Source organism: Lampetra fluviatilis, chromosome 70 (assembly GCF_964198595.1).
Source record: "Lampetra fluviatilis chromosome 70, kcLamFluv1.1, whole genome shotgun sequence".
Classification (NCBI taxonomy): domain Eukaryota; kingdom Metazoa; phylum Chordata; class Hyperoartia; order Petromyzontiformes; family Petromyzontidae; genus Lampetra; species Lampetra fluviatilis.
Genome location: NC_136344.1, coordinates 4730756 through 4744328, shown reverse-complemented (window position 1 = coordinate 4744328; position 13573 = coordinate 4730756). Strand labels below are relative to the sequence as shown.

The 13573-nt window shown below is 47.8% G+C and overlaps 1 protein-coding gene across 1 annotated transcript in view; it reads right to left on the bottom strand.

Annotated features, from left to right (window-relative positions):
- Positions 1-13573, bottom strand: part of SIAE (sialic acid acetylesterase) — a 60479-nt gene that overhangs the window by 13612 nt on the left and 33294 nt on the right. Inside the window, exons 7-9 of the mRNA XM_078883254.1 lie at positions 9000-9085; positions 1323-1456; positions 744-898 (exon numbers count right to left, since the gene is read on the bottom strand). Coding sequence (XP_078739380.1) covers positions 744-898; positions 1323-1456; positions 9000-9085 — 375 coding nt within the window. The remainder of the gene's footprint in view (positions 1-743; positions 899-1322; positions 1457-8999; positions 9086-13573) is intronic.

Genomic DNA, 13573 nt, shown 5'->3' with positions numbered 1-13573 from the left:
CAAGCACTTTCACAAACATTTTTCTCCATTGACAAATGTATGAATGAAGACTAAGCGACAAGCTATCCGGTAGAATTTTTGAATTATTTGAATCCAAACGGAATTCCACCACACAAATTAGTGCTGAAAGTTGGATCTCCCATCATGCTGTGAAAAAAATTGGATCCACCGAAACTGTGTCACGGATCAAGACTGACGGTGAAGGCATTAAATGCTCATGTCATCGAGGCATCGATTCTAACTGTTCCAATTGAAGCCGAGCACGTCTTCATTCCAAGGATTCCCTTGAATCCAACTGATTTGTCATTTTCATTCAAACGATTACAATTTCCTGTTCGGCTTTCATTTGCAATCACCATTAATAAACCGCAGGGTCAGTCACTTAAAGTTACGGGCTTGGATTTGACAGACGAATGCTTCTCACATGGACAGCTGTATGTTGGAATGTCAAGAGCAAAGGATCCAACAAAATTATACATTGTCACTGATGAAGAAACAAAAACCAAAAATGTTGTGTACGGCCAAGTGTTTAAATAATCACACTATGAATAAGTAATTTGTGATGACTGAATTAGTGAAATGTATTTGTTTTGGCTTTTTTCTTTCGTGCAAGCATTCATTCTATTCAGGGTTTTTCAGTGAAATATGAGGGAATATGAAATTAATAAAAGACAAGAATCCAAGTCCCGGGCGAAGCCAGGTAGTAAAGCTAGTGGACCATAATTAGTGAATCAGTCACTCACCACCCATAGTCAGAGTTGCGGTCACACAAGTCGATGGTCACGGCCATGAAGGTTTTTGGCATATTCGAGTTCGGGGAGAAACCGTAGTCTGCAGACTGGTGCCAGCGAATGCGTGGATACGAGTCCGTGTCGTCATCTGGGTTACTGGTGGAGATCTAAAGACAAGGGGAGACAGACACCCGGAGAACAATACGGGTAAAGAGATATGGGGAAAGAGAAACGAGGAGAGAACTGTTGAGAGATATGGGAAGAGAGACAGCGAGGGAGAAGAGACAGGGAAAGATACGCAGAGACAGACATGGGGTCAACGATGTTGAACGAGATGGGATAAAGGCCTTGGGGCGAGATACAGAAATAATGATTATAAGGATGAACCAATATTATAAACACTCGTGTCATTTTGTATTGCCATTAGGGGCTCACCCAAGAGAAACCAGGCCACATTGATGAACGGGTTTCCCAAAAGTTGATGACAAAAAACAAGCACGTAAAAATAACCCTTTTCAGCCATGGTGATAAAGTCAAACACTTAAATCATGCTGATCATTATCATTTACCGGCAATGGTCAATCCACTTACCTGCGCAAATCCAAAGGGCAGAAGCGGGTCTGTGTTGCCATTGGTGGCTGTGTAGAATTCCTGACGCCAGTCGTTAATCATCGCTGGGAAGCTGCAGTTGTAGAGGTCAGTGTTGTATCCAGTGTTTCTCTCACCTGCTCAAGGAACAAGAAATATAGAAGTGCATGTACACGGTGGCACTTGCTTACAACACCGCAATATCTCAAAGAGCCTTATATTAACATTTCAACCATCTCATTGCCCCGCAACAGTCGACCCTCGGGGACCAAACCGTTTCAGTTGTCCCTGTAGGACTCAAGGTGAAAGCAGCACCGGTCTGTAAATTGTCAAAGACTCATGCAAGAATCTCATAGACGCATAGGGAGATCCATAGACTCACACAGATATACAGCCAGACCTCAGCATTCAATATTCGTTTCTGGAGAAGTTAGCACTAATTGATGCAGCACTAAAGGTATCATTATACATTGTATACTACATGGGGATGTGTTTCCGGACAGCATTATTTCTTACGTATGAGCAATATATGAGGGCTTCATTGGGGTAGAAGTAATATTGCTTATAATACAGATGGTAAACATTTTTTCATAAGTAAAATAATAATACAATTTAACGTCAGTAAGTATTATGTACTGTACTTGTACAAGGGAGCGGTGGGATACGAGGTTGGGGAAGCTGCTGAGCTGCCAGTCCAGGAATTTCTCAAAGACCCCCAGGACCTCCGTAATCTTAGTGATGCCCTCTGTGTAAATTTATGTGGTGAGGTTTATTTTAGGTGGATCCTGAGACTCTTTATCACCTGGCTAAACAAATCGATTTTTTAATGTAATCGTGACGACGAATCGTAATAATTGAATCGTGGGGAGTGGGGTCTGTTTGGCTCAGTGTACATCGCTCTCATTGGCTGAGTGAATGATGGGGGCGGCTACGTTTTATCGGCCAGCACTGCTGCATGTTCTTACGTGTGTAGTGTAATAGCGCTGGTTGGTGGACAGCAGCAGAAACTGTGGTGGAAAGATAGTACACATGCCGGTGAGGGCATGCACGGGGTGTGGGCAAAGGGGAGGAACTAGCGTAAGGGTCACGGAGGACCCCGTCTGGAGGCTCTGGAACCTGCTAGCGGGTTTGAGAAGGGAGGTGCGGTCAGGACAGAGCCAGGCCATGCTGGGAGCATGAATGGAGCCAAGAGTGGGTGGCTCGAGGCTGCCGGTTCTGGGAATGGACTCATCTCGTCGTTGCTTTCGTCTCGTCGCCGTCGTCGCTGCCATCTCTGCTAGATATTGCCCTTTGAAGGATAGTAGTTGGCTATCTCAGTCAGCACCGTGAGTGTTAGATGGCTAGTATTATGCACAGGCGAGCTCCTGTGGAGAGTGTGCGGACGAGACCGTGAAAGTTGTTAATAAAGAAAGCGCCTCCTAGAAACTCTGTCTCTGAATCGTTGACACTACACTTGTAAGCAATGTTTAGATATTTTTATTAACATTTTTTGGAAGCATTTTATCCAAATCAAAGAGCGCTTTGACGATTCGGTATTCTACGGGGTTGCGCTAAGCCCAAGTCTACCTGTACATACACGGAGACCCATACACTCACACATTAACAATTTAACATTTTAAGGCACATTTTGGGCGCTGAACCAGTACCTCCTGGACCCATTTGGAATACAGGAGGTCTGGTGAGCTGGTTCTGTCTCCACCTCAAGAGGTGGACAGTGTCCTCCTCCACTCATGGTAGGAAACTGAACAAAAGAATGAAGGGGCATTGAAAAGTGGTTGATCTATGTGGGAAGCAGTGAGTCTTAGGCAAATGCAAGCTGCGAGTTCCAGGAATGGTGGTGGCAGCTTACACTTCTACCAAAGATAGATAACCATAGATGATGACATCTGTGTCATCAGCTGGGCAAGACTTATGAGTCTGATGCATTATATGACCTGTCCGAGGTGCTGGCTAAAGTGCCCCCTTGGGATAAAAGCATCTTATTTGGTGACTTTAATGCGATTACTTGGGCAGAAGTGATTGGGAGGCATGGGCCAGATCAGCTGAAAAACAACGGTAAGAGAATGAGACTTTTTGTGCAGCCCATGGCCTTGTAATCACTAACACGCTGTTCTAGCATTGGTGCATTCACATGTCATCGATGTATGCCGGGTCGAAGAAAGAACAACTGGTGGACTATATAGTGATGGAACAGTGAATTAGGCCCATTTCCTTGACACCAAATTACCATCTCTGGAGCTGATCTGCCAACTCACAAACCACTTTAACATATAGGCTTTTGTGACCAATATTATAATAGATGAGAAATCACTCTTTACTCCCATCAAAACCTAAGTTGCAGCACCCAAAAATGGAAAAAGAGTGATTTCCAATCCAAGATAATGTATTTTTTGATTATTTTAGAATTCCTGTAAAGTGCTCGGATGGATAACCCCTTAACTGAAATAATATAATGGGGCAAGGTGAGGTTGACCCTGTTTGGGTTGCTGTCTCAATATTGGAGGAAATAGGCAGAGCCTAAAACCATGTAAAACACCAGGCAGAGATGGCCTCTCAAGTGAACTTCTGAGGAAGATTGGCTATGGTGTGCTGGCTGCCCTATATGACATCATTACAAGTGCCGATAGTACAACATGGGTTTCACAGGATTGGAAGGATGCCCTTGACCCTCTACTCAGTTATTAACTACCTTTATCGTGGTGGGAAGGCCCAGGTAAAGCTGCATGGCTGGTAGTCAGAGCGATTCCCTGTTCACCTTGGGATGCACAGGGTTTTATTCTGGCCCCTACACTATTTTACATCTTTGATGACACAGTTTGGGAATCGTTACATTGCTGTACAGATACATCTCCATCTAGTATAGATACAATGGGAGGCGGTTTAATGCCCAGTTGCAGGAAAGGGGTGGTTGCCTATTTGTCAACCATGTTATGTATGCTGATGATCTCGTGGTTGGTGCTCACTCTGAGAAATTGGAGACTGGTGCGAAACGTTGAGTGTGCCACTCAGAGGTGTGGCCTGACCATCAGCCTGACTAAAACAAAGCACCTGACTAGGTATTTTATTTATGTAATACTCCACTCGCTAAATGTAATGGGTTCTGGAGACACTTGTAGAGGTAACTTCTTTATTACAATCCAACACTCCAACACTCCAACAGTCCAACAGTCCAACTACTCTGTTACAGCCTAGGTACACAGCCTAGGTACTCAGCCTAGATACACTACTCTGGCTACGCTCTGGAAGTCGCCCTCACAAGGACGTAGAGCCGGGAGTTCCAGAGTCCCACCACTCACTCTCACAGCATCCCAGGGTCCTCAGATGGCTGGTCTTGGGTCTTGGGTCTTGAACTACAACTGGCCCTGATCGTCCAGGGAGCTCCCCTTTTATGCCTAGTCCCCAACGAGGGGTGGGCCCGTGTGCGCCCCCAGATATCCCACAGAGCACACACAGCCCCCCCCCTCGTTGGTGGCGCCAAGGGGCTTAAGCGCCTGGGCCGCCTGGGAACCCAACGCCTGGCGCCAAGAGGCTTAAGCATCTGGGCCGCTTGGGAATCCAGCGCCCGGCGCCAAGGGGCCCAAGTGCCTGGGCCGCCCAGGGTCCCAGAGCCCCCCAGCAGCCCCTCCCCTCCCATGTCACTACATTACCCTCCTCTATGTAGCCTCCAGCCGTCCCGGCTGTCAATAATTAGAAAGTTTAAATTAACGAAAGGGAGAGAGAGAAAAAAATACGCGAGCCTCAACAGGAAAAGAAAAGAGAACAAGAAAGCAACCATAAATACCATAACCAACCTGTACACTTTACACTATATACAAGCGTCAATCAACAAAAAGGTGAAGCAATGACACGTGAACAAACGACCCGCGGCACACCTAGCCCTCCTCGGGATCCGCATATAAAACGGGGAATTAACAACAACAAATGTACAGATTCCGACGCGTTAGATGCACAACCACCGCATGGATGGCAGGGTTCCACACCACCCTGCCAGCCTCCCATCCGTCAGGTGGAGAGAAGGCGAAGACCAACATGTCGAGCATCCCTCTACACACACTAATCCGGACGTCTGTCTATGTCCCGGGTCGAGAAGTCGTACTTCAGGGCCGACCCATGTACTGGGCAAAGAAGTCGCACTTCAGGGCTGCTCCAGTATCTACATTTTAAAAAATATATATATAAAATTGACATGACACAAACAAAATTAATCTGCCTGCTCCTGTCCAGAAATGGTGGCCGCACGCGCGAACCGCATCTCCAAGGCATCCCGTGCTTGCGTCCCAGCAGCCCTCAATGAGGACCACCGCCGACATTACATGTCACTCGTTAGCACCCCCCGCCTTTCCGACGTGGCGTCTCCATCTTAAAACCACGCACGTCGGCCATATCGGGGGGGAATTTCCATGTTACCACCCCACCGCCTTTCCGACGTGGCGTCACAACCAGTAGCACGCGTCGGCCATATCGGGGGGGGGGGCTTCAACCCAGTCTCTCTCCAAGACTCGCATCGCAGCATATAGCTGTACCGACCAAGCTGAGACCCAGTCTCTCTCCAAGACTCGCATCGCAGCATATAGCTGTACCGACCGAGCTGAGACCCAGTCTCTTTCCAAGACTCGCATCGCAGCATATAGCTGTACCGACCGAGCTGAGACCCAATCTCTCTCCAAGACTCGCATCGCAGCATATAGCTGTACCAACCGAGCTGAGACCCAGTCTCTCTCCAAGACTCGCATCGCAGCATATAGCTGTACCGACCAAGCTGAGACGACCCATCATTCACTCACTGCACAACATGCACCCTAACAACTGAGGGATACAGTCCCAACGTAATGGGACAATTACACCTGAACACTATGAATCTCCAGCCCACTGTTTCCACGTGCCTCGGAGTGTTTCAATCTCCGGGCCGTCAGGGTGAGCCTACAGCTTCAGACGCACCACGGAGGGTCTCAACCTCCGGGCCGTCAGGTCAAGCCGTCAGCCATTGCATGATGGAACCACACTCTCCGAGCCATGTGAGCGCACAGCCCACTAGGCTAGACATGCCACGGAGTGTTTCAATCTCCGGGCTGTCAGGTCAAGCCGTCAGCCATAGCATGACGGGACCACACTTTCCGAGCCATGTGAGCGCACAGCCCACTAGGCTAGACATGCCACAGAGTGTTTCAATCTCCGGGCTGTCAGGTCAAGCCGTCAGCCATAGCATGACGGGACCACAACTCTCGTGTTAGACACGCAACACCCACTGGGCAATCCTGGTCAGGATCTGCACCCCAAGATATTTGAGAACCAGCACGACAATTCCAAATCCCTGGCAGCATGTCACCATCTCAAGATAAATGCCCCATACAGTCTATACATCATTAACAATGACAGCACAAGCTATACATTAGCAATCACGAACAAAGCTCCATACAAACCATACATTGTTAACAATCGCAAGCAAAGTTTCGCACCCACATTGAAAACACTCACGAGCGAAGCTCCACACAGTTTACCCAACAACAATCACGGCTCCCCGACGAAAACGAAGAAAATGTCAACAAAAATCATTAATCTGGAGCGCGTAAATGGACGAAGTGTCAGGGGCCTGGTCTCCCGACCTCCAACCTTTGGCCAGAGCAGAGGCGGCGACCAGCGTGTCGATCGATGGGCCGGCCCCGGCGCTGGTTACAGTAAGAATGGCGCTCTCACTGTCCGGTCGCAGCGCTGATGACGCGGTATGTTAGGTTGAAGCCAGCTGTCGTCCGGCGGTGAAGGTCGCAGCGCTGATGACGCGGCGTTGTTTGGTTTGACCGCGCTGGGCCTGGAAGTGACGTTGCTCCCAGCGGTCATTGCTCCTCCGGTGGAAGTGATGTCATTCCCGGAAGTATCCCCCACATCCGCGGCGGGAATGCCGGTGGCGTCCACCATGCCCGTGGTGGCGGCGGGCTCGGGCGAGCGCTGCGCCTCCTCTCTCCCTCCCGCCATCGCCCGCGAGCGCCGCACCCGCCCAGGAGGGAGGCGGTGGCGCAGTGCAGCTCTGCGAGGCGAAGCAGCGCCTCCTCCATCCCTGCTTCCGACGCTGTGGAGGGGACGGTCGGCGGAGCAGACAGCTGCTCAGCCGGCGGTGCGGCGTCGTTGTCGGCCGGCGTTGGCCGCCCCATCGCTGCTTGCTCCTCGACATCGCCGCCAGGACTGAAGGCTTACTTCTTGTCTCCATGGCCACTTCTGACTCCAAATGTAATGGGTTCCGGAGACACTTGTAGAGGTAACTTCTTTATTACAATCCAACACTCCAACACTCCAACAGTCCAACAATCTAACTACTCTGTTACAGCCTAGGTACACAGCCTAGGTACACAGCCTAGATACACTACTCTGGCTACGCTCTGGAACTCGCCCTCACAAGGACGTAGAGCCGGGAGTTCCAGAGTCCCACCACTCGCTCTCACAGCATCCGAGGGTCCTCAGATGGCTGGTCTTGGGTCTTGAGTTACAACTGGCCCTGATCGTCCAGGGAGCTCCCCTTTTATGCCTAGTCCCCAACGAGGGGTCGGGCCGTGTGCGCCCCCAGATATCCCACAGATCACACACAGCCCCCCCCCCCGTTGGTGGCGCCAAGGGGCTTAAGCGCCTGGGCCGCCTGGGAACCCAACGCCTGGCGCCAAGAGGCTTAAGCATCTGGGCCGCCTGGGAACCCAGCGCCCGGTGCCAAGGGGCCCAAGCGCCTGGGCCGCCCAGGGTCCTAGAGCCCCCCAGCAGCCCCTCCCATGTCACTACACAGGAAAGGGGTGGTTGCCTATTTGTCAACCATGTTATGTATGCTGATGATCTCGTGGTTGGTGCTCACTCTGAGAAATTGGAAACTGGTGCGAAACGTGGAGTGTGCCACTCAGAGGTGTGGCCTTACCATCAGCCTGACTAAAACAAAGCACCTGACTAGGTATTTTATTTATGTAATACTCCACTTGCTGAACTTCATATGAGTATTCAGGCATTTGTAGAGAGATTGGAGGAGTTACCATATTTGGGCAGTGTGCTTATGAAAAGCAGAGGTATCACTTTGAATCAGTCGAATGGCATTATCGTATTATCAGCTGCTTTAACGCCGTGTGGAAGATATCTGGCCTGTCACTTTATACGAAGTTTTGAGTCTTCTTGGCCACAATTATGACGTCTTTCTACATACTTGTGAAATGTGGACTTCTTTAACATCTTAACTTGACCAAGAAGCTTCTATTTTGTGGGATAGAGGAAGTTACATGGGCACGGCACAGGCTAGAGAAATGGTGGACTGATGTGGTGTGAGAGAATTTGGGGCTGATTACTAACACCAGCAGTGTATATATCGGCCTATATGGAGGAGGCTATTTAATTATGCTAATAGGTAGTTTAAATCAGTCGCCTTCCAACAACAGAGGGTGTTAGATTGATGGTCCAACAATGAGCGCAATGCTGGGTAGCTAAAATGCAGCAAGTTGGCACAATGGGCAGCACAGGTGGTCCCAATCATCTCAGTAAACCCATAACACCTGGGCCTGTCCCGTGACCTACCAACGAGCCACTGACACTTATTGTGATAGTCTGAAAGTGCACCTAGTCTGGCAAAAGCGCTGTGGCAATGTCAGTGCCATTAAGTGGCAAATGGCAACTGTTGTTGTGTATGTATGAGTGTATGTATGTGTTGATGTCACTGACCTTGGTACCAGATTACCCCTTTGAGGCTCATTTTGAGCAGAGGGTTAATCATTGCGTTCCACAGCACGGTCGGTTCCAGTTGATCACTACACTCAAAGACAAAGACAACGATCCCTGATGTAGCCTAGATAAACTGTTGGGACAAGTGTTGTTAGCAAGCTCATGATAAGGTGACGTGGCCAGCACCACGCTGATAAGCTTGCAAAGATAAGATAGACTGCGAAAAGGCTTATACTGAGTGTCCATCACTTGATTAACTTTGCTTTTCCTAGACATTCAGTAGAGCATAAACGATGTAAAACATTACTTAAAATTTTGTTATATATGCACACGCCTTGATGTGTACATATATAATTTGGGCAAAAGGTCCAAGGTCCAAAAATAGTCCAATTGTCGTGAGTCATTCAATTGCTTCTGATATTTCTTTTTCACTGGAAAACCGAGTCGTGTTGCTAAGGTAAACAGCAATTAACGATTTAAAGCTTTCGTGACTGCAGGGATTCATATTCTTGGTTCGTTCGGTAAAGTCACGTAGAAGGGAAATAATAAAATATTAAACAACACAAGCAGCCCGTGTTGTGGCCGAAACGTCGTGAGAATTTGATTTTATTATGTTAAATTTTTATTATTTTATTATTTCCCTTCTACGTGACTTTACCGAAAGAACCAAGAATATAGCAATTAACGAGTTGTGATGCGTGTAGATGACGTGGTGATGCCATGTCCACATGACTTACTGCCTGATACCTCATTCAATGAATGAGTGAAGACGCGTAGAGATGATGTGATGACACCGTGTCCTCACTGTGCACTGACTGACGTCACATGCAATGAATATGCGGAAATGCCTGTAGATAATGCGTGGCCCCAAGCCAGACGTAGATGTGTTGTGAGGGCAGCGTATCAAAACTTGGCTCTAGCGCGACATGGCAAATAGCCTTTAAACAACAACAGCAGCTGCAACAGCAGCAACAACAACAATAGTAACAACAGCAGCAAGAAGAGCAGCATCAACAAGAGCAGCAACAACACCAGCAGCAACTAGAGCAATAAGAGCAGCAACAGGAATAAGAGCAACAACAGCAACAACAACAATCACAGCAGCAACAAAAGCAGCAACAACACATTGGGATGATGATGCTGCAACAAAGGCTACGCCAGCCTTGGATTTCTTCTGGAATCCAGTCTCAATGTGCGTCGCAAGGGCCAAAACTGGGTCTCAGCAGCTGTGTCTAGGCCAGAATCCCGCTTGTTCTTAAGGGATCACTGAGTTTATAGGTCGTGCATAGGAGTGATATTGGTCTATAGCTTACCTGGTCGTCAGTTGGCTTGCCCGGTTTGGGTATTGCAATGATCATCACCTCCCGCCATGCTTTTCGGATGCGTCTGGTTTCCATAATATTGGTGTACAGGGTTGCCAGCCATTGGAGTCCCCTAGGGCCTAACTGATGAGGGAATTCTGTGGGGGGTATCATCTCTGCCAGCAGCTTTACCTTTATTCAATGTATCCAGACCATCACTTCCTCTGTGCTGATGGTGGTCGGGTCTTGTGAATAATTTGAGGCCAATGCCTGGTTTAATTGGCGAGGTACTCTTGCTTTATGTTTTTGTCAAGTGGTCCTTTAGTGTTCTTCACTATTTTGGAGGCTATAGAGTCGGGCAGGACTTGTGCGGTCGAGTCTTCTGCTTGGTTAGTAGCACCCAGATGTCGTGGTAGGGAATAGGCATGGTGGCTAGAGTGTGTGAATTCCAGGCCTTCAATCCACTCAATCAACTGCTGATGTCTGACTGAGTCTAAAGACTCTAGCAGGGCCTTTCCAACCTATGGGCTGCCCGACTGGTTGTACTGTTGGATCAGATCCTGGATCCCTTTTGTCCAGCAGGGAGTGTATTCTTCAGGAAGCTTTGGGCGATGCTGTTCTTGGCAGCTGCAGTAAGGACGCCAAAAAAACGGTAATAACATTCCAGGATCGCCGGAATTCGACTCATTACTCTTTCTACAGCTTCCTTATAGTGGTTCCAGTCAGATTTGACCAGGTTCAGCCTTGATAATCGTTTTGACTAAATAATGGGGATTTTGATGCCGATGTGGGTGATGATGGCCCTATGTTTACTTTTGGGAAAACTTGAGAGTATTTGGCGGGATACGTCAAGTGTGCTCCCACTTTCATCTTTGGAAACGATGGTGAGGTCCGTGTTGTCATCGCATTTCCAGCGAGCAGAATGTAAAGTTGTTTGCTGCCTGGAATCGAAAACCAGGTGTAGATGTTCGGCAGATATCCCGTCGGTGAGGTCTTCACCGTCAGCCTGACCTACTGCATAACCTCACATAGTATGGCTGTTAAAGTGACCAATGTATAGGGCTCAGATTGGTGCACTTGGGAGTGCTGGCTTTGGCCATTTTGAATTAGGGGCTTTGTACACATTGGTGATGTGCAGTTCCCCCTTGATATACTGCTGCCCAAGTCAGGTATTGAGCCTAACCCTAGACCAGGGCTCCTCAACTTAGGATTAATCAACGCACGCTCCATAGTTCACAAGACAGCACTGATCTCGGATCTGATTAATGACTGTGGACTCGACATATTGGCCATTACCAACACCTGGGTATATGACGACTCACCAGACGTAATTAAGCAATTACGTGATGTGCAAAATGGCATTACCGATTATTCACCCACCCATCACAACGATATCATATAGAGACTGGAAGCGACTTAACCACATGCTTTTATTTTATTTGTTATTTTTATATTCAACTTTATTTTGTTTCTACCTACGTGACTTTACCGAAAAAACCAAAGAGTGGTTACCGTTTGGACATCTGGTCATCACCGGTGTGTCTAAATCTTGTATTGACGGTTGATTCATTTGCAGCTCAGTTCGAAAATGACACCACTGCTGTTCTTCATGAACTCGTGCCCATTCGAATAAGCACAAATAAAATGGGGAAAGTGCGCAGTAACTGGCTGTCACCAGGGGCGATCACTGCTAAGCGGAGGTGGAGGAGGACGATTTCAAGACTCCGACTCTCTTGCACAGCCACCTGCATATCTGCCAACCAACTCATTATTGAGTCTCGCAGATTGTTATATTCTCTGCGAATAAATTGGTTGGCTCATGACCCCCATATTCCGTAACATGTCGTGACGGGTCTGCTGCATTCCAACCACCCATCAACTAGTTAACCTATTTTGCACATTCCTTGCAACATTCTTCACCAATAAAATAGTAATGATCAAGTTGCCTGCTTCAAACTTGAAAGCAATGCAGTCTGTCATCTGAGTTTAATCAACCTGGAACCAATGCAAAACTCGAGACCCTGGCACAAACTTTGGTGGTAGAGATGTCGATGTTCATCACTCCCCTGCCAAATAAGACGTCGCTACGCAACTATATCCACATGCCAATTATCAAATCATGCTCAGACGTGCTTACTTCGCTGATTGTACACCTGGCAGATATTTAGTTCAGCGCAGCCTTTTCTCCAGACTGGTTCAAAATGGCACTGATAACGCCGCTCCTGAAATGAGTTGGTTTGAGTCATAGTGACTCTGCACACTATCGCCCAATCAAATCTGAGTACGATTTCTAGGGTTATATAGTGCCTTTGTCTGAAGCAGTTACTTCTGCACGTCGCTGCAATGGGCATATTTAACCCATTGCAGTCGGCATACTGGAAGTTCTGCAGCACTGATATGGCTATATTAAACATCACTGATGACCTCTACAAGATCATGGATGATCAGTGCACTGCAACATTGGTTGGTCTTGATCTCTGTCTTCGACACTATCAACCATTATATACTCATCAGGCGGCTGAGGTCAAAGTTCAGTGTTTCAGGTATGACACTGGAGTGGATTAAGCCATACCTACACATCGTCGATCACAGTTCGTAAAGCTGGGTGACGAACTTCATTGCCGATGCCGTGTCTAGTTTTTGTACCACAGGCGACCATCCTCGGGTTCTTCCTAATTTCAACGTGTCTCTCCAATCACCGATGTCATCTTATCGTATGACACCAGGTGCCATCAATATGCTGATGATACACAATTGTATATCACAGTGAAGTCCAAGTTAGATATGGAGAGCATCGGTAACCTCGAAGATTGCATGTGAGTGGTACACGTGTATTTTGTACAAAATCGGAAGTTCTAACGGTTGGCACTCAGGCTCATGTTAAACAAATGTGGGAGGTGGGAGATTAGGTGTGGTGGTTACAGACTCCAAGATTCAGTTTTCTACTCATCTAAAGAGCCTGGGCACCACACTCAATCAGAAATGTTTTTTGATCACCACATGCAAAATATAGTCAGGTCCTAAAATTTTCATATCAGTGCTCGATGATATATTCGACTGTGATGAGTCGTGCCATAGCCAACACGGTTACATGTAGCATAACATCAACATGGCTCGTTTATTGCAAGTCAGTACTCTGTGGGACGTCTGGCAATTTACTTTTACCAAGCAGCAGTGTGTACAAAATACCTTGGCCAGTGTCATGATGAGTACTGCAAGATCCAACCATGTTCGTCTAGTGCTCGCCAAGCTGCATTGGCTTCTGGGTGCCGA